Source organism: Polyergus mexicanus, unplaced genomic scaffold (genome assembly GCF_030449975.1).
Source record: "Polyergus mexicanus isolate NDT 795.1 unplaced genomic scaffold, iyPolMexi1.0 SCAF_23, whole genome shotgun sequence".
NCBI classification, from domain to species: domain Eukaryota; kingdom Metazoa; phylum Arthropoda; class Insecta; order Hymenoptera; family Formicidae; genus Polyergus; species Polyergus mexicanus.
In genome coordinates, this window is record NW_027223343.1 from 2,948,001 (window position 1) to 2,969,472 (window position 21,472).

At 30.4% G+C, this 21,472-nt stretch overlaps 2 protein-coding genes across 2 annotated transcripts; one reads left to right on the top strand and one right to left on the bottom strand.

Annotated features, from left to right (window-relative positions):
• Nucleotides 1-1,368: 1,368 nt before the first annotated feature.
• On the top strand, nt 1,369-4,889 carry LOC138942526 (venom dipeptidyl peptidase 4-like). Its single transcript, XM_070312782.1, has 4 exons — nt 1,369-1,580; nt 2,445-2,605; nt 2,710-2,921; nt 4,193-4,889. Exons 1-4 carry the CDS (start codon nt 1,420-1,422, stop codon nt 4,340-4,342), a joined length of 684 nt encoding a protein of 227 aa, XP_070168883.1. The 5' UTR covers nt 1,369-1,419; the 3' UTR covers nt 4,343-4,889.
• An 804-nt stretch (nt 4,890-5,693) lies between these two features.
• On the bottom strand, nt 5,694-20,229 carry LOC138942626 (zinc finger protein 664). The gene is made up of 6 exons (XM_070312992.1): nt 19,924-20,229; nt 18,263-18,404; nt 17,297-17,452; nt 12,933-13,193; nt 10,575-10,744; nt 5,694-6,006 (listed from the first exon to the last, which is right to left on the bottom strand). The coding sequence occupies exons 1-6, from the start codon at nt 20,146-20,148 to the stop codon at nt 5,794-5,796; spliced, it is 1,167 nt and encodes a 388-aa protein (XP_070169093.1). The 5' UTR covers nt 20,149-20,229; the 3' UTR covers nt 5,694-5,793.
• Nucleotides 20,230-21,472: the final 1,243 nt, after the last annotated feature.

The window sequence follows — 21,472 nt, forward strand, 5'->3', positions numbered from 1 at the left end:
TTGCCGGACTGCCTTATATACCAACGGCCGGCCTGCCAGCCTGCCACTCACGCGAATCGGCGCGTGGTGGGGTGGGTCCACGGTGGGGCCGCGATACAGGTGTGGGAGTTTTAGGGGCGCCATAGGCGCCGAGCCTCAGTAAATGCGGGCGGCTGGTCGGCCTGCGAGGCTGGTAACGGTATCGTTACAAAATTACGAATCCTCACAAATTAAATTGCTTCTAAGTACTTGTATATTATATATACAAGGTATAATCCATAAATGTCCGAGTAAATATCTCACAACTGATTGAAGTTACAAGAAAGTTTAATAAGAAAAATTAGCACGATTTTTAGTCCGCAATAAAGCGCATACAAAAAAATTTTTTTTACTCATAACTTTTTCAAGTTATAAAGTTCATCGTTTTTGTAAATGGAACCCCCTATTTTTCATTGCATATTCTTATAGCTCTTTTTAAGATATTTTCAAAACATTATAATAAAGTATTTTTTCATATTTATATCTTAATCTGACATATTTTGATATAAAATATAAAATATTTCGTAGAACTATTTTAGGTTTAAAACTAATTTAGTTTTCGATAATCTTTCGTAATACTTTTTTGTTATTAGAACAAATTAATTAGTATAAAAAAAAAATTGTTTTAAAAAAAAATATGTAATTATTTGTATTTACAAATGTACAAATGTATTTTTTTTAAACAATTATTGGTTTTTTTACAACAATTGATACATCTCATTATTCTGTGTATAAAAGTATTACGGTGAAATTATCGAAAACTATTTTATGAAATATTTTATATCAAAATACGTCAGATATAAAATATAGCTAAGAAATAAAATAATTCAAAAAATATTTAATAAAAAAATACTTTATTAAAATGTTTTGAAAAGATTTCAAAAAGGACTATAAGAATATGCAATGAAATATAGGGGGTTTTATTTAAAAAAAACAATGTTTTTTATAACCTGAAAAGGTCACAAGTAAAAAAAATTTTTTATGTGCGCTTTATTGCGGATTAAAAACTATGCTAATTTCTCTTATTAAACTTTCTTGTAACTTCAATTAGTTGTGAGATATTTGCTCGAACATTTATGAACGCACACTCTATATGTATATTCTTAAATCAATGAGATTACTGGTACAATTGTCGATTAATTTATGTGGTATGATTATTGAGATATATGTAAATCGTGATCTATTTAATTTGTTCATAATTGATTTAGAATATTATATATAAAACAAGCAATATAAAATATTTTTATATTATGTTTTTCTTTGATTTATTTATTTATTGAATAATTTATCTACCAAATATAAGCTATTAGTAATAAGAAATTTCTTTTTATTTTTCACTTGTGGAATATCTAGTTTTTTTTTTACAGATACGGTGCTCCTGGATCGCAACTAGTCACTGAAATGTTTAAAATAGGTTGGAACACGTATTTAGCTAGTCGGAAAAATGTGATTGTTGCACAGATCGATGGCAGAGGAAGCGGAGGACAAGGCTATAAATTGCTTCACGAGGTTTATTATCGGCTAGGTTCCGTGGAAGTGGCTGACCAACTCGAAGTCACAGAGTAAGCACGATATATATCTACGTTCCACAGATTTTCCCTCTTAAACTCATATACTTTAATAATGACAGCATTAGGCTCAGGGTGAACAATTAAATGGAAAAACTGACAGATAAGCCCAGGCGCGGGTATCGATGCGCAAACTTATTATTGTTACATTCAATTAGCCAATGTGCATTTAAAAACGTACGTTTTGGACCCTTTTTTGGTTCATCTTCAGCATAGATACAAATATATAGAGATCAAATCAGAATTTTAAAACTTGACATTCACCACGTCTGCAATTGCAATCAAATCTCAAATTAAAATTAATAATCGTAAAAGAGCCTCATTAAAACTCGCGTGGAATCTGTACAATTAAGTGGATAATTGGTCCAATTGCCATCGACGATACATGTGGCGATTTAATTATATAGATTCCACGCGGTCTTAGTGAACCTCTTTTCCGACTATTAATTTTAATTTGGGATTTGACTGTAACTGTAGATGTGATGCATGTCAGATTTTAAAATTCCAATTTGATTTCTATATATTTGTATCAATGCTAAAGATGGACCAAAAATGGTCCGAAACGTACATTTTTAAATGTACATTGGCTAACTGAATTTAACAATAATAAGTTTGCGCACCGATACCCGCACCTGAACTCTTATCTGCCATTTTTCCATTTAATTGTTCATATATTTTAGTCATTTTTACTCTTATAATAAACAAAATTCCTTGAATATATGTATATACTGCTTATAAAACACCGGTTTCTAGAGGATTTTTTTCGAAAAATTTGTAAAACTAACTTACATACATACATACAATATTTTTTATATATAAATAATAATATATTTATAATAATATATTTGCGATTATTAGATACTTACGGGACTCGTTACATTTTGTGGATAAACGAAGAGTCGCTGTTTGGGGATGGAGTTACGGCGGTTTCGTTGCTGCTCTTGTCCTGGCTCATCCGAAGCAAAACGTATTTCAGTGCGGAATAAGCGTCGCACCTGTCGTCTCTTGGGAACTTTACGGTAATTGTGGATCATTATACTGAAATCTAAATCTTTCAGAGAATATCTCTGTATTTTTTTCTCCTGATGATCTTATTTTACAAGTGCAAATTATTATTGCACAGATTCCGCGTACGCCGAAAGATACATGGGATTACCGAACGTGACGTCCAACTACAAAGGCTATGCCGAATCCAATGTTTACGACAAAGTTGAATATCTACACGATAAGATGTTTTATCTGGTACACGGAACTGCAGATGACAACGTCCAATTCCAACAGTCCATGGCACTTGCCCGTCATCTCGCTAAAAAAGGCATACTTTTTCGGCAGCAGGTATTTCGATATTTTTTTTTTTCGAAAGACGTTGCATATATTCTTTATCCTTCTTTAAATTAAAATACAAAAACACCCTTTTCAAATCTAATTTAACGTCAGCTCTAATTAACATGATATTTATAGTCATATTGCAAATAACTACACTGTTGAAAAATTTGTATTTTTTTGTTAAAATAATATGCCGGTTAAAATTCTTGTATTAAATATTTAACACATTTATGTGTTAATTTAACATATTACTGTTGTGTTAATTGAACTCAAATGTGTTAAATTGTTAAAACAATTAAAAAGAAGTACAATTAATACAATGTGTATATTTTTCAGTTTTACATAATAGATATGTTCTATATTAATAATAATAGAATTTATTTGTTAAAATTTACAGAAAAATGTGTTGATTTTATTCTACAATAGGAGTGAGAGTGACTACAAACCATCAATAACATTTTTCCAAGTTAATTTTATCATTAAAAATATACTGATCTTACACAAAATTTATTTGAAATTACTATGAAGTTCGCATTCATTTCGTATTGAAATATTAACATAGTATTACTGTTACCATTTAACATATTCATATTATGTTAAATTAACACAAAAATTTATGTGGGCCATTTGATACATGTGATATATAAGGTGATGAAAAATTAAGTACCATAAATTAGTGTGATGAAAAAATGGACCAATACAAGCATTTTAAATATAGGAACCATGGATCGACAACGCTTCGTTACGGCGTGACGGGCGTTTAATGAATCGTCACAACGCTTGCGAAGAAACAGTTTGTTAGCCTCTTGTTTGTTTACCATTTGTTTGTTTACCTCTCAAGATGCTTCTAAGGTCTCTTTCACTCTCCCCATTTTTTCTCAGCCAAGCTGCAGTGATCACGTTGTCAGTCGAGCTATGCTACTAACAGTGGGAAACGAGTAGCTGGAATTTGTTTTCTTTGAAATAATCCAAATTGAAAAATGGAAATTTGAAAAAATGAACATTTATTATAAACATATCAAATTGACGGAATAAAATCATTGCATTGCAGGCGTTGTGACGATTCAATTAAACACTCGTCACGCCATAACGAAGCGTCATCGACCCATGGTTCCTATATTTAAAATGCTTTTATTGGTCTCTTCTTTCATTACACAAAATTATCGTACTTAATTTTTCACCCCGTATATTAAATTTAAGCCAAATTTTCCAACAGTATTATTATAACAGAAATTATGAACTTGCAACTTGAAAGCATACATTTGTTGACTAATGCATAGGTCTATCCGGATGTAAGTCATACTTTGGCGGGCGTTAAGGGACATTTGTATCTTTCGATGGAGCAGTTCTTGGAGGATTGCTTTCACAAACAAGTACCTGTTGACACAAAAGCTGGACTCGGCAGTGGCGGCTCCGGTGGCGTGTATTAATATTAAGAGATACAGATAAATATAGCGTACAAAAAATATCCACACGAATTGCATAAAATTGCGTAAAGAGAAAAAAGGAAAGAAAAAACATGGAAAAATTGTGAAAATCTAAATATCTCCAAATTGTGTTCCGTTTAATAGAATATTTACAGAGGATATGCGTGTGGCCAATCTTTTTGTATTCCAACATTCAAAATTATGGAATGAAATGAAAAGTATGTCATCCCGTGCACGACTTATAATGCGTTTACATCGGTTAAAAAAAAGCACGCATCAATCATCCAATCAAATAAATCGTCTATGAAAAAGATCCAACTAATATTTATTTAAAACAATACCTTGATAAAAATATCTAAGAATGAACAATAGGTAAGAGATCGATGAAACAAAAATTGCCGCGCTTCCTATAAAGAAAGTACGCTACATAATTTTACCGTATGTACATATACATATATGTATTGTACATAAATATATCTGACACAGTATCTTTAATTATTGCTTATAATTATTATGAAAAAGGCAGCTTGCGCCCTTCATGTCACGAAGAACTTTTATATTTGTACAAAATGGCTTATTTGTTCTCTCAATATTATATCGAATTAACCTTCAGATATCGAACTTTTCAAAATTGTAAGCTCTAAACTGGTTTCATTTTTTTTCAAATATTACTATGGTATATATTTAAATTACTATTTTAAGTTGAAAACTAAATAGGTCGTCAAAGAAACCACTCAATTTTTGAAGATTAATTTTAAATAATACCTCTTCTCTCTCTCTCTCTCTCTCTCTCTCTCTCTCTCTCTCTCTCTCTCTCGCTCGCTCGCTCGCTTGCTCGCTCTCTGTACGTGTGTGTGTTTGTGTGCGTGTGCGTGTGCGTGTGCGTGTGAAAAGAGATAAATAATAAAGATAAGATAAATTTTGGATGACTAAAGATGATAAAATCAACTTTCATAATGAGAAAAGCTTGTTAACAATATCTTCTTACAGGATATTTTTTAATGATTAAATGCATGGAAAAACAATGGAAATACAAACAATTGAAGCAATACAGTTTTATCCTGATTGGTTATTAGCATTATTATATCGTATCCATTGAGTAAAATCCAAAGTACATTACGCTTAAGAAGAACTTTTTCGATATAAACGCTGTATCCATACTTAAAGAAATAATATATTAATTACGCGATTAAATAATTATAATATTATATTATTAATTATCAAATAACTAAAAAAATCCTTCATAAAAAATTTACATTATTGGACAAGTGTGTGCTCTTACATAATGTAATCTAAATCAGTCATAACACTAGGTCATATTGCTTACGTATGATCGTCTTTTTTTTACAATTACAGATTTGACCAAGAATGGCACGTTACGTGTGTATACATCTACACCAGCAATCTTTAAATCTTTCTGTCGAAGCTTTCACGAGACTTAATATTCATGTCAGTCACAAGTCGGAAATAGACTTGATGTACTTCTTATTGGAGCATCTACCTAGATGAAGTAGCATGTGATTCTTCAAGTTGGTCGGTTTACTGAAGCCGCGGCTGCAAATGTGACATCTGAATGGCCAGAGTCCATTATGCACGTACATGTGGCTCTTCAGGTCACCCGGTGTAGGGAATGATTTTGAACATTGCGAACATTTGTGTGGCTTCTCCTAAAAAAACGTAACAAAATATTTTACGATGGATGTTACAATCCGAATAATGTGTTAACTGGTTATTCTACATTGAACAAATGTACCAAATCCAAAAAAATTTTTTTTTATTAAAAAAGATTATTTATTTAAATACTTGCAAAGGAATTAATTATTTCAATCAAACGGCAAATATATTTGAATTAGTAAAACATGTATAAAATAAAAGTAAAGTATTTTTATTTGTAAATAAAAAAAATTAATTTTTTATCTTTGTTATATTAAATTACTTCCTCTGAAAAAATATTTTTTAATTTTTGGTTGCATGTTTCAATAAACAGATTTTCTTTATTTTAATAAATAATTTTTTATCTTCGAATAAATATTTTTTTTATTAAAATTTTAAATAATTTATTTAAAAAATTACAATTTTTATTACATAATAATTTATTTAGTATAACAAAACATTTTTGAAAACAAAGTATATGTTTATTTAAGTAAAAAGAAATCAAATTTAACAAAATATATTTGTTTTACTGAAAAAAATTATTTTTAGTGTATTAATATAAAGAACAGAATAGAAAGTAAGTTATACAAACTCACATGTGTGACTTAATTAAGGAATCTCATTATCTCATTATTTTTTTTACAAATTTTCAAGCCTATGTTGTAACCTTCAAATTGTCATGTGTAGTATGCCGCACAATTAAAATTTTATTATTACAAAATTTTTATTAAAAATAAATAGATTCACAGTTTGTCGGACAATTTGAACAGAAGGTGCGCAATTTTGTAAACTTCTGAGGGAGATATTTTAATTAGCGGCGAGGCTTTTTTGACTAATGATTAAAAACGGTTCGGTTGCGCTCTCGATGATATTCCAGCAATTACTCAAGCAGGCAGGAAGGCCGTTTAGCAAATAACCTTGCTAAACTAAAACCGGTGCGTACGCGGCTCGTTAAGGCCGGCAACGCATCGCTTCTTCTTGTTGCGTAGTATACGTGTACACACGCATGATACATCTTCTCTCGTTTTACACGCGTAATCTCGGATGCACCTGCCGATAGGTACGGGTGCGATGCATCCGCAAGTATATAAGTTCCCGCTCTCGCAGGCTTCTTTGACGTTCGCAGCTATATAAGATGAGAATGGAACGCGATCGAGAGAATTACATGTGTGTATAGCGTGATTATATATAAATATAATTTTAAATAATCAAGAATTTGTTTTTTTTTTTTTCGTATTGATCATAATAACGGAAATAAAAAATGATATAAAACATTTGTATTGTAAAGAAGAAATATTTTTTATATGATATTCCATGAATATATATTAACATTCCAATAAGCAAAAAATCATATAACGTTATTATAACGATATTCAGTAATATGTAATGTTGTTAAGTATGTAGTAATCGACATCATATTATGAATAAATTTTGACACCGATTTCAAGGTTTCAATGTTGAAATGAGTGCTTTAATATTGCGAATAATGTTGCGCGAATGTTTTTTTTTTTTTTTTTTTTTTTATATAACGTCTTAAAATAACATTGAAAAAATATTTGATATTAATGTTTTGGAAACATTTCAATGATGTTCAAAAATACCATATTATAAAATGATATGTTTAACGTTACGAAAGTTTACATAAAATTAATATTTCAAAATATTGATTTAATTTTTCTTGCTTGGACTGTGAGATCAAATCATATAATATTTATTAAATAATTTGGAGACCATACAATTATAATAAATACATTCAGGGAGAAATATTTAATCGTTTAAATAACATATATGAATAAACATAAATGGATCCTATTTTTTTATCAACACAAAAATATTTAATTCTACGGAAAAATTATTAAATCTGTCTAAATAAATTTTTAATCGATCTATGTCATCTGAAGAAATCGCTAATTCAAATTATTGTGTTATCTTTTTTTTTTAAAGCATGATACATGCTATATTAATATTTTCTAAATTAAAAGAGAGAGAGGTTTATATTTTTTATTTAATTTTATACATTTTATTCTAATCATGTTAAACTTATTTAATTGGCGTCATCTATTATTTGTACTGCACAATATTTATTTCCAAGACAAAATAAATTCATTGACCTTCCCTCGATTACTTTAAGCAAGAAAACGAAACAAGATTTACGACGCTGGAATATATCCGTCGTTATAGTAAGATCAAATATATTCATCAAACAGGAATGACATGACTGTCAAGTATCGGATGTGCTTTACTCAAAGAAAGCGGCAAAAGTGTGGTAGTCAGCTGGAACGATTGAACGATGTTGTTATTCACTTCCGATTGGCACGTTCAATTTTTGCGAAGGCATCGGTCGTGCCAAGAATTTTGTGAGACAGGTAAGCGAAATTCGGAAGAATCTCGCCGCAAAAAAGGGCGAGAAGAAGAGCGAAGGCGACGAAGCGGAAGGGGAAAATCAGAGCAAAACGATACGAAGGTTGGAATAGCAGGATGAACAGGACGTGTGTGCAACGGCGACAGGGGGGAAAAGGTAGGTGATGGGAGTGAGAAGCAGGGAGGGAGGGTTGAGTAACGTGGCTGAAGAGCCTCCGGCTCTATACGGTCTCTGTCTCTCTAATTGGATTGCATTCCATGCGGTAGCAAGTAATGGGCCAATTACAGTAGCTGATGGCAGACCAACCTATATGGCTCCCGAGATATCATTACTTCGAATGGGATTAGAGAAACTCATACAGTTTCCGTTCAGATAAATAAAAACTTTGCATCCTCGCGATCACTTCGCACGTTCACCTTCCCCCTTTCTCCTCTCCCCCTCACCTCCTCCTCTGATCGTCATCCACAATCATTGCTCGATTTTTCTTATTGGATACTCCAGTTCTACCAGGCTTACGCGGAATTACGGAGAAGCAAAGAGATGAAAACGCGCGAACTCGCAGAAATAGTGCGAGAGCATCTTTGCGTTCCCGGATTAATAATAGTCTCGTTCGAAGTTGATAATTTTTTTCATGATTTAAATCGAATTACTGTTCCTTCTCCTTTTTGCTCGTTTTTAAAAATTCTTCAATTGTAAAATATATATAATTGGCTACAGATCAAATTTATCAATTTATTATGAACTGTTTGCCGGTGTACGTGTACCAGTTAAAAGCGGAGCAACCTCTTAAAAAAAAGGATTTAGGATTTTAAGGGCAGATAGTATTCACGAAACGGTGGAAAAATGCTAATAAACATTGGTCGGAAAATTAATATTGTCGGAGTTATAAACAATTCTTCATTTTAGTTAAAACAAGTAACTTGCTCGTTTTTGGTATTCTTGCGTGGCAAGAAGATACAAAATGTCTGTCAAATAGTTAAAACAATGCTGGGAATTTTTGAAACAGTTCGCAATTTTATACAAAGTAGGGCTGATGATTTGCTTCGAAGGCTTCGACATTCGAATCTTCGAAACTTCGATACTTCAATCTTTGAAGCTTCAAAGAATCAAAATTATACAATTATTAATTTAATATAATAGTTTAATATAATACTTCTAGTACACGATTACTATCGAAGTACACATTTATAAAATTATCTAATAAAATCCGAATAAAATTTCTAATATTGCAATAATTAATGTTGAATAACATTACATATTTTTGAATTACATATTTTTTAAGCATATATATTAATTAATTCCTTTTATTTACAATATTTTTAACGTTCCATGAATGAATTCGCTTTTCGCATGAATATATTAAGTTAACTTCAAACTTTGAAGCTTTGAATCTTTGAAGTTGTCAAAAGTAACAGAACATACGAAAATGTAAGTACATGTGAAGATATGAAGCGTATAGAAATGGCAGGAGGATATGTAAAATTTACAGAAAACTTTCTGTAAATTTTAAAGTTTAAAGAATTCTTTTTTCTTCTCTTGGAAGAACAAATTCTTCTTTTGGATAAAGGAATGGTAAAATAATCCGTTATTGAAAAATTGTTCATAACTTCGACAATATTAATTTTTCCAACTATGTTTATTAGAACTTTTTTCCTCCATTTTGTGAGTATTATCTGTCTTTAAGTCTTAAACTCTTTTTTTAACATCCTGTATATGACTTATATAATAGAAAGAGTTAAAACTATGATCGGGATTTTTAGAACATCTTGTATAGTGATAGAGCAATTGTGTCACGGAATGAAGCCTTACTTTTTTCCGATTGCTTTAAATCGTATAACAGCCTCGATATTAGATTATCTTGATTTATAAATAAAAATATCAATTATTGATACTCTTATTAAAATTTAGAGGTAGCAATATTTAAAATCAAAATTATATATATATATATATATATATATATATATATATATATATATATATATAATTATAATAAAAAGTCAAAACAATTAATACATAACGATTTCTATGCAACAATTTTTACGTATTGTTTAATTTTTAATTAATTAATTTTTAAAATTCTCGAATAATAATGATCTTGTTTATTATAATAGTCAAGACTTTGATTGATGTAGCAGCGTCAAACATTTCCTCTTAAATTTTTTTTTTATTCGGTTTCAAAAAATACGTGTAAGGAATATGTAAAAAGTACCAAATACTCACTTTGATATGAGTCATCCGATGATAGTAGAGATTCGACGAGGCTGTGAACTTCTTACCGCAGACAAGGCACTGATGAGGTTTTTCACCACTGTGGATGCGTTTATGCGTGTTCAGCGAGCTCGAGGTTGAGAAACCCTTGTTGCACACCATGCAGACATGCGGTTTCTCTCCTTCAATTTAATATCATTCCTGAATTACCGCGTTGGTCCTTCACGTTTTACATATATATGATTTATGACTCGATTCTAACAATTTATACGCGGACAACGCGCACGATATCCTTTTCTTCGAGAGCCTCATTCCTCGATCGTCGAAGAAAAAGTGATCATGATTTCGCGTGTCATCTCGTGCACGGATATGCGAACTGAGAAAAGCCAAACTACAAAAACGAAAATATTCTGTACAGCTATATACACTGTTAGAAAATTTGTGTTTTCTTGTTAAAAAATATGCCGGTTAAAATTTTTATATTAAATATTTAACACATTCATGTTAATTTAATATATTGCTATTGTGTAAATTGAACTCAAATGTTAAATTATTAAAATAACTGAAAAAAGTGTAAAAATAACACAATATATACATATTTTTAATTTTACACAAGAGATATAGGGTGTCCCATTTTAAAGGATCCACTCAAATATCTCAGAAACACTGCCTTAAATCGAAAAATGTTTCAAACAAAAGTTGTGTGGCTTCAAGGGAGCCATAAGATAGTGACAATTATTTGACCTTGGAAAATCATTTGAAGGTTATGTGAAGATCAACTTTAAAATCTTAAATGGAAACCCCCATATTTTATTTAGTATTCTTATAGCTGACATTGAGAGCTTTCCAAAACACTATAATAAAGTATTTTTTCATTAAGTACTTTTTGAGTTATTTTATATTTTAATCTGACATATTTTGATATAAAAAATTAAATATTTCGTAAAATATTCAGTTTTCGATAATCTTACCGTAATACTTTTATGTACAGAATAATGAGACAAATTAATTAGTGCAAAAAAAAACAAATAATTGTTTAAAAAAATACATTGTAAATAATTTTCTTAAAAACAATTTTTTTTTTTATACTAATTTATTTGTCTCATTATTCTGTACATAGAAGTATTACGGTAAGATTATCAAAAACTAGATATTTTACGAGATATTTAATTTTTTATATCAAAATATGTCAGATTAAAATATAAAATAACTCAAAAAGTACTTAATAAAAAAATACTTTATTATAATGTTTTGGAAAGCTCTCGAGGCAAGCTACAAGAATACTAAATAAAAAATGGGGGTTTTCATTTAAGATTTTAAAGTTGACCTTCACATGACCTTCAAATGATTTTCCAAGGTCAAATCATTGTCACCATCTTATGGCCCCCTTAAAGCCACACAACTTTTGTTTGAAACATTTTTCGATTTAACGCAGTGTTTCTGAGATATTTGAGTGGGTCCTTTAAAATGGGACACCCTGTATATTTCGTATTACTAGTGACAGGATTTATCTGTTAAAATTTATAAAAAAAAATGATTATATTCTACAATAGAAATAAGAGTGACTACAGACCGTCAATAATATTTTTCCGAGTTAATTTTATCATTAAAAATATGTTTATTTTTTTACAAAAAATTTATTTCAAATTACTATGAAGTTTATATTGATTTTGTATAGAAATATATATATATATATATATATATATATATATATATATACATATATACATATTAACATATCCATGTTCTGTTAAATTAACAAAAAAATTTGTGTGGATAATTTGGAACATGCGAAATATGTTCAATTTAAGCCCAATTTTCCAACAGTGCACAAATATTCTACCATTTTTCCTTATATTTTAAGGATACTTATTATATAATTTTAAAATATAAAGATCAATCTCTTTATATAATCTCTTGTACATATTATACTAAAATTTTAATATTTTTCTATGAAAAAAAAAGTATATATATTTGCGTACAAAACTCTGAGAATAAAACATTAAAAGTAATTATTTTTTACAATATGAGAAAATATAATTTCGCTACTCTTTAAATTGAGATAATGAAATTTAATATCTATTAATTAATATTAATCGGATTTTATAATTTTTATACATAATCTTTAGCAACTTTTTACAACAATTTTTTTTAAATTTCGCCAAAAATTAAAATATTGCGTTGATTAATAGTTTACGTCGATATTGGTCGCAATTCGAAGATATTCAGAAAGAGAATAGTTCTGTATTTCGCGATTCAATATTTCACATGCATCAAGACAAAAACAATATTAATAAAAATATTAATAAAAATAAACTTCAAAGAATCGACATTGTCTAGATGTATTAATCGCAAGTTCTCGTTTCGTACCTGTGTGCGTTCTCATATGTCGTTTCAGAAGAGAAGGCCGGTCGAAGGATTTGCCGCAGACTTCGCAGGGCAATAAAACTCTCTCCCCTCTCTTAATCGTCGTCAAGATGCTGCAATCGAGGTGATCACCGGTCAACGACAACGTTGACGATGAGGATTCCTCGGATGTCGATTCGTATTCATCTATCTCGTAATAGGAGTGTGATATCGGTGGCAGAGAATGATGAGCAAGTAACGTCATCGATAAGTCCAACGGGGATTCTACGCAATTCAAATAAAGAACATTTCATATTGATTTCAATTCCGAACAAATTTAGAAGAATTTCGAGAATTTAGTAAAATATACATATTATAAAACGAAAGATAATGAGAATTTTAATGAAATCTGATGGTGAGTTAAACTTTAGAAAGACCATTTTGTAAGATTGCTTTAATACTTATTTCTTAACTCTCGTCTAGTCTTTACGTTGTTACTCTTTATATTTTAAAGATTCTTTGATATAGAAAAATTAATTAATCAAAAGAGAGAATATTATACCGCGAAAAGATTTCTTTCAATTGTTTGATGCAATTAAATACAAAAACTTTATTCTGCCTTCGGATTGATAATATTAGTTCGAATAAGACCTAAACATTTGAAGTCCCATTTAATGGAGATATGTGTTATGAATGCGTGTTAAGGATATTTTTAAAGATTTAAAGCTTTTCATCTCGAACATGCAATTCTGAAAGAAAATTTCAAGATCTATACGTTTTTTAGCGTTAATAAAAATTGAAAAAAAAAAGTAAAATTATTTTCATTTGCCGCGATCATTATTCGAATATTAATATAAAAAAGTTGAATTTCTCGCGTTAGTCTCGCTTTATCTCCTCACAAAGCGACCATCGTTGCAGTCATTTAGCGGTAATCGTAGTGCAATCGGAAAAAGAACAACAAGATCGCCGAAAACGATCTGAAATGCAAATACGACGGCGGCATTTTTGTCGGACGGATCACAGGATTCGCGATTACCGATTCAAATACGTAGACTTCTCTGCTGCGCAGGCCGAAGATATAAAGGACAGTACAATGGTTGCAAAGTAGCCATATAGACGATTCTTATAGTTACAATGTCGGAAGGCGGCGTTTCTTGTGAATTTTCAGAGTGGGGAATTGCAAACAAACTAAGTGCAGTCGATAAATTCAGTAGCAACGCTCAATTTATACTATAGGAGGGATTCTTTCTATATGAAAGAAAGTGGTAGAGAAAGAGTCATAGACAAATTTGAATATATACGGATGGTTTCAATATTCATGATATGTTTTCAATTAATTTGAAATATATACAAATATATAATTTTTCTCACATATATACTGTTAGAAAATTTGGTTCAAGGATGTTTCAGTTGTACAACAATAGCAAAAAACTATCAAAATTAAAAACAATATACAGGATGTCCCATTTTAATCTCCTCAGGCAAATATCTCAAAAACCAAGCCCGGAAGAGAAAAATGTTTCAGACAAAAGTTGTTTGGTTTCAAGGGGGCCATAAGATGGTGACAATGATTTGACCTTGGAAAATCATTTGAAGGTCATGTGAAAGTCAACTTTAAAATCTTAAACGGAAACCCCCATTTTTTATTTAGTATTCTTGTAGCTGACATCAAGAGCTTTCCAAAACACTATAATAAAGTATTTTTTTATTAAGTACTTATTGAGTTATTTTATATTTTAACCTGACATATTTTGATATAAAAAATTAAATATCTCGTAAAATATTTAGTTTTTGATAATCTTACCATAATACTTCTATGTACAGAATAATGAGACAAATCAATTAGTATAAAAAAATAATTGTTTTTAAGACAATTATTTACAATGTATTTTTTTAAACAATTATTTGTTTTTTTTTGGCACTAATTAATTTGTCTCATTATTCTGTACATAAAAGTATTACGGTAAGATTATCGAAAACTGAATATTTTACGAAATATTTTATTTTTTATATCAAAATATGTCAGATTAGAATATAAAATAACTCAAAAAGTACTTAATGAAAAAATACTTTATTATAGTGTTTTGGAAAACTCTCGATGTCAGCTACAAGAATACTAAATAAAAAATGGGGGTTTCTATTTAAGATTTTAAAGTTGACCTTCACATGACCTTCAAATAATTTTCTAAGGTCAAACCAATGATACCATCTTATGGCCCCCTCGAAACCAAACAGCTTTTGTCTGAAACTTTTTCTCTTCCGGGCTTGGTTTTTGAGATATTTGCCTGAGGAGATTAAAATGGGACACCCTGTATATATTTCTTACGATTATACTGTTTGAAAAATCAAATAAATAAATCCGGATTATAAAAAAAGTTTAAGTATCACGAAATAATATAGTTTTTGACATCTTCATAAAAGAAAACAGTTGTAATTAATATTTTTCCTAATTTATGAAAAAAAACTTTTGATCCTGAATACCCCTTGAAATCAACTGCAAGAAACAAAAAAAAAGAAATAATTTGTAGAAAGAGAGAAAGAGACAGATAATATTTTTCTACAATTTTTTTAATAAATAACTTTTAAACGAGTAAGTGAATCTAAATCAAATTTTGCACGAATCTTTATTAGAGTTTTCTTAATATATGTGGAAATTTTTATTTCGTTGGCAATGTTTTCTTCCTTGTCAAATTTGTCAATAAATGCTACAATACGCAAGTTTCTATAAGAATCAATAGTAACTTTAAACTTAAATAATTTCCAAACTTAAGAGAATTCTGCTCAGGTTTTGCACAGATGTTCAGAAGAAATAATAGAACAGTCTACAGGGAAAAGTTGGGTAAAACCGGGTAGGTGGGTCAAACCCTGTTTTTTCATAATAAATACTGCTATCTATGGTTAACTTGTGTTATTAGTTGTAGATTGGCGTCATCATTATTTTAAAACAAACCACGTCCCTATACACACGATATTTCTTTTTTAATAGAAAGTTCAAAGTTTTTAAGCCAAAAAAGATCGATATCGAGGCAAGAATCGAGTCGTCGTGCACTTTTTCTATATAGAGTATCTGTTTCGATAAGTACAGCATTGCATTCTGTACATATTACACATCATGTTAGTTTTGATCGGCACTTTGTACACCGGAATATGCAACCGCCATATTTGTTACTTCCCTTGTGTTGGGCGAAAACCGGGTATTTATACATCTCATATAATGAAAAGAGGAAGAACTGTTATTCTGACTTTGCGTCTCTACAGAAAGCAGTTGGAAACTAACGCTCAGAAAAAGAAATCATTAAAAAAAAAAAGTTTTTTGAGATCTCTAAAGTTAAAAAGTTAAATAAGGAAGTCCTGCAGCAATGTCGAACAAGAAGGTATCTTTATTTGTGATTTTTGTTAATAGAATACATCTTTATATTGTATTTCGATTAAAATAAATCTAGATTTTGTAATTACACGGTGTTTTGCATATTTTCAAATGGGTACCTGATCTGACCCCTACCGGTAGGATAAAACCGGGTACTTTGACTTCTCCACAAAATGTTATTCTTAGTACCCAAACATTTTTTTTTCAGCATCTAGCCTTATTTTTTTCATAGTTTAAGGCTCACTAAAAACTACTAAACGTTGGCAAAATTTCTTTTACTCTCATATTTTTTGTAGGAAGACAAATCCAAAAAAGCAGCCGGTTTTACCCTACTTTCCTCTATTACATGTCCCAATACATACATTGTTATATTAATTTAACATAATATGATTATGTTAAATGGTGACACTAATATTATATTAATATTTTAACACAAAATGAATGTGCGAACTTCATAGTGATCGGAAATAAATTTTGTGTAAAATCAATATATTTTTCATGATAAAATTAACGTGGAAAAATGTTATTAATGATCTATAGTCACTCTCATTCCTATTGTAAAATAGAAATCGACATTTTTTTTCTGTGATTTTTAATAGATAAATCCTGTCACTAATGATAACTATGATACGGAACATATGTATCATGTAAAATTAAAAATATCTGCATATTGTGTTATATTTTTACGCCTGTTTTAATTATTTTAATAATTTAACATCCGAGTTCAATAAATACAACAGCAATATATTAAATTAACACATGAATGTGTTAAATATTTAATACAAAAATTTTATTCGGCATATTTTTTAACAAGAAAACACGAATTTTCTAACAGTATAGTAGTAGTAGACAAATCTGAATATATGTATAAAGATGGTTTCAATATTCATTATTTGTTTCAGATTAATTTGAAATATGTATAAATACATAATTTTTCTCACATATACATATATTTTAATGTTTATTGATAATATTTGTAAATGAGTTTATCTATTGCGTATACGTTGCGTTTCTCACTCACCGTCTAAGATAGAATCGATCGTACATCTATAGATAGCCGATCTGGAGCACATGTCGTGCGAAATGATAACGAAATCTTGCTGTGTTACTGGTAGAAACCAAGCCACTAGTTCCGTGTCCGGTTGAACATCCTTTATTACCTCAAATATAGGTTCACCTGAGAACAAAAGAAGGATACGAAAGTACTAGAGCTGCAAAGTATCGAAACGAGAAATATTAATATTTCTTCTTTACATCATCGAGCTATAAAAAATTTTCTCGTCCCGCTTAATCCTCGAATAGAAACGTTATTTTATAAACATTCTCTTATAAACATTTATATGAATTGTTTTTAAAATTTTTAAAAATCATTATATTTATTGAGAGAAAGAAAAAAAAAGAAAGAGAGAGGGAGAGAAACAATAAAGATTTTTAAAACGGAGAGAAAACAATGTTCAAAAAATATTTTAAGAGAGAACTAAGAGAGATATATTTTGAAGAAAAAAGAAATTCCAGTACACATTTTTTCTCAGTTATATATTATTTAATTAATAATTTGTATTACATGATATTTGATTAATCTCTGCTTCAACTCATTTCTTTTTTCGCATTTTATATGTAAAATTATATTAATATTTAATTAGTAATTATATTAAAGTTTTAAGCTAGCGCCAGACTATGCGCGTATTCGCGATTCGTTTATAATTCGCGAATAGTGTGGATAGATGATTCGTCAAATTCAATCAATCAGATTTCTTTAAAAGCTAGCGCCAGACTATGCGCGTATTCGCAATTCGTGGTTCGTAATTCGCGATTCGTGAACGGTATATAGAAATCTGATTGGTTGAATTTGACGAATCTTCCATCCATACTATTCACGAATTATAAACGAATCGCAAATACGCGTATAGTCTGGCGCTAGCTTTAGATTTAAAAAACTTAGTACGCGAATTACCGTTTTTTTTATTTTATTTTTTTTTTTACTTACCCTTCACCTTTGTACCGATCAGATTAACTTGCTCATTATACGACTGAACGATACGAAGAAACCTTATCCAATTGCACTGACGTTTGTTAAGATTGTAGTTGGAGAAGAAGACTTCGTCGTAACAGCCGTATTCGCGTCTGATCTAAAACCGCATTGCTTTAATGAATGGCGATCGTAAGTATGGCCGTATCGAGAGATACAGAATGATGCATATATTTGTGTCTAATTCTTTTTCAATAACTTCGACGCTGATAAATGCAAAAAATGACTATTTTTTTTTTATCGAACAATACAACATCTCCTTCATTATTCTCTCGCGCCGACAAAATGGCTGATAATATTTCCATAACTATAATGCTTTTCTGATACTTGATAGAATAAATAAAAGTGTAACAAATAAGATGAAGCAATGAAATTTTGTCTGATACACAAACATAATTATTCTGAGAAATCTATTTTAAATAAAAATAAAATAATATTAATTTTTTCACATGGTATTTTATAAAATATTTATAATATCAATAATATTTTAAAAATTATTTAAATTCTTATAAGGCCAAATGTGTTACACAAAATAATTTAAAGCTGATATTTAATGAAAAAATTGTATTGTGTGTGGGTATGTGTGTTTACGCATTAATCATATAAAATAAAATCGGTGATATTAATGTATGTGAAAAATATTGCTTTTGTAAACAAGTGTATATATAAGCTCTTGTATATATAAATTCTTGTAAAACTGTAATCATTCAGGCACAGGTAAACCTATTTGTACAATAGCTACATTTCTCACAAATAGAATTATAAGCAAATACAAAATTATAAAAATTAGTACATTGGCATGTGTATAAATTTTTCATTTCTTTGACACATAATACTGTTTACATATAGCATTCAATCATTGTTGTCCAAAAATGCAATTATCATTATTTATTAATTTGATTTAATTGATTTATTTTATTTATGGACATAAGTAATGTTATATTAAAGATGTTTTGGCTGTATAATAGTAGCAAAAAGGTGTCAAAATAAAAAAAAAACATTTATTACGTTTATACTATTTGGAAAGACAAATAAATAAATTTGGATTAAAAAAAGAATTAAAGTATTATAAAATAATATTATTTGTAACATCTTCACAAAAGAAAATAGTTGTAACCAATATTTTTTTAAATTTATGATAAAAACTTGAGGTCGTGATTACCCCTGAAATTAATTGTAAAAAACAAAAAATCGAGTAATTTACAGGAAGGTTTCAAATTATTATAAATATTTTTTACTACAATTTTTAGTAAATAACTTTTAAACGAGTAAGTGAATCTCATTGTTGCGTAATCAATTTGTTTTTGCATAAATATTTATTAAAGTTTTATTAATACATGTGAAAATTTTCATTTCGCTGGCAATGTCTTTTTCTTGTCAAATTTATCAATAAGTGCTACAATTCACAATTTTCCATAAAAATCAATACAAATTTTAAACTTTAAAATAATTTCCAAACCGTTACAAGAATTTTGCTCAGGTTTTGTACAGATACTCAGAAAAACAGTCTACGAAATTTTTATGCTTTTGTCAATGTTTCGACATATGACACATACAATCTTAAAATATTGAATAAAGATAGAATAAAAATAATTATATAAATGTACTTATATACTTACGTCATTGTCATCAAGGAGAGAGTAAAGATCAATCTTGTCGAATCTGATTGATCCTTGAAATGGGTAAATCAAAGTTCCCGATGGGATAAACACATTCGACCATACCGAAATTCTTACATCCGTGACCAATGTAACCGAGTCATTTTTGAAGAGATTCTTACACGATGACTGATCGTTGGTGAGGACCAGAGAGAATTCTTTAGGTATTAAGACGCAAGTTTCCATAACAGAGACCCGCGTGAAGAGTATATTTTGGAAATCCACCACAGCAATATCTCCACTTTGTGAATAATTATTTTATGTACATTCGTGTGTTTGCGTTAACAAATCGCTAAAAGGATATTTCTCAGCGGAAAAAGAATGAGATACATTTATACTATGTTGTTTTTACAAAACATTAGATTCTTTTAGTGCATTGTGTATCGAACAAGAAGTCCATTGCTAATAAAAAAGTCTCCGGCACGTTTACAACTTTAAAATTGGCATTTAGAACTTCAGTACCCGAATGTTTTCCAAAATCGATCCAGTTAATCTCCAAGAGCCGTGTCGTCGATTGTTAATTGCGCGTTAATACGTCTTGCGGCGTATATCGAGTGCAAAATTACACGTAAACGTATATACAAGAGTGCGAACAAGTGGAGAGATCGTTCGTCGTGCAAGGTGCAAGGCCCTCGGTCGACTGGACAGGATTAACCGACTGATCTTGACCTTGCGACGGGTTACCAGCATTTGCTACCGAATGGTTAGCCCTTCCCCCTCTTGAAACCACCTTTTCCCACTCATCGGCCCTTGTCGCGGCCTTTTTCATCGGCGTAGTCGAGGAATAGCCTTAGGGGTATTCGACTGGCTTCGACTGGGTTTTTCCATTCTTGATTGGATCGCGTCTGCTGCGATGCACTCGAATTACTGCTAACATCTTTGACTGAATGAGATGCGAAAGATCTCGGTGCAGTTGCGAGAATGAAGACAAGAAGCCAGTTAGCGCGCGTCTTTAGTGTATTCGGCGCGAGGTACTTGAAACTTCATTACTCCTACCTCGTAACTCTCTTTGGTTTCATTTAATCAAAAGTAACAAATATATTTGTAAACATCCGCGCGTGTATAATCATGAAAGGAATTATGATTTATATCGACGGAAAACAGACCCTACGCCAGTGTGATCTTCACCCCACTACATGCATTCGGTATGAGTGCAACTTGGGTGTAGAGCGAGTGTCGGTCTGTTCAACCGGCTCAAGGAAGCCGGTCGGTCATCTTCCTCGTTCTCTTCGTCGTCCTCGTCGTCATCATCGTCATCGTCGTCGTCATCTTCTGTTTCTGCTTCTGCTTCGCTCTTTCACCGTCCGCGATGATACTTGAAAGAAGTGAGCTCCACGTGAGCGTTTGCGCACCTGTCGCTCTCTGTTTTCTCTCTCGATCTTTCTCGCGCTTTCTCGCGTTGTATCTTTCTCTCTCTTCTCTCTTTCTCTATATTCTCAGCTCTCTTCTCCATGCTCTTGTTCTCCTTACTGTTTCCAGCAAATAGCCGTCATCATATCTTTTTCTCTAT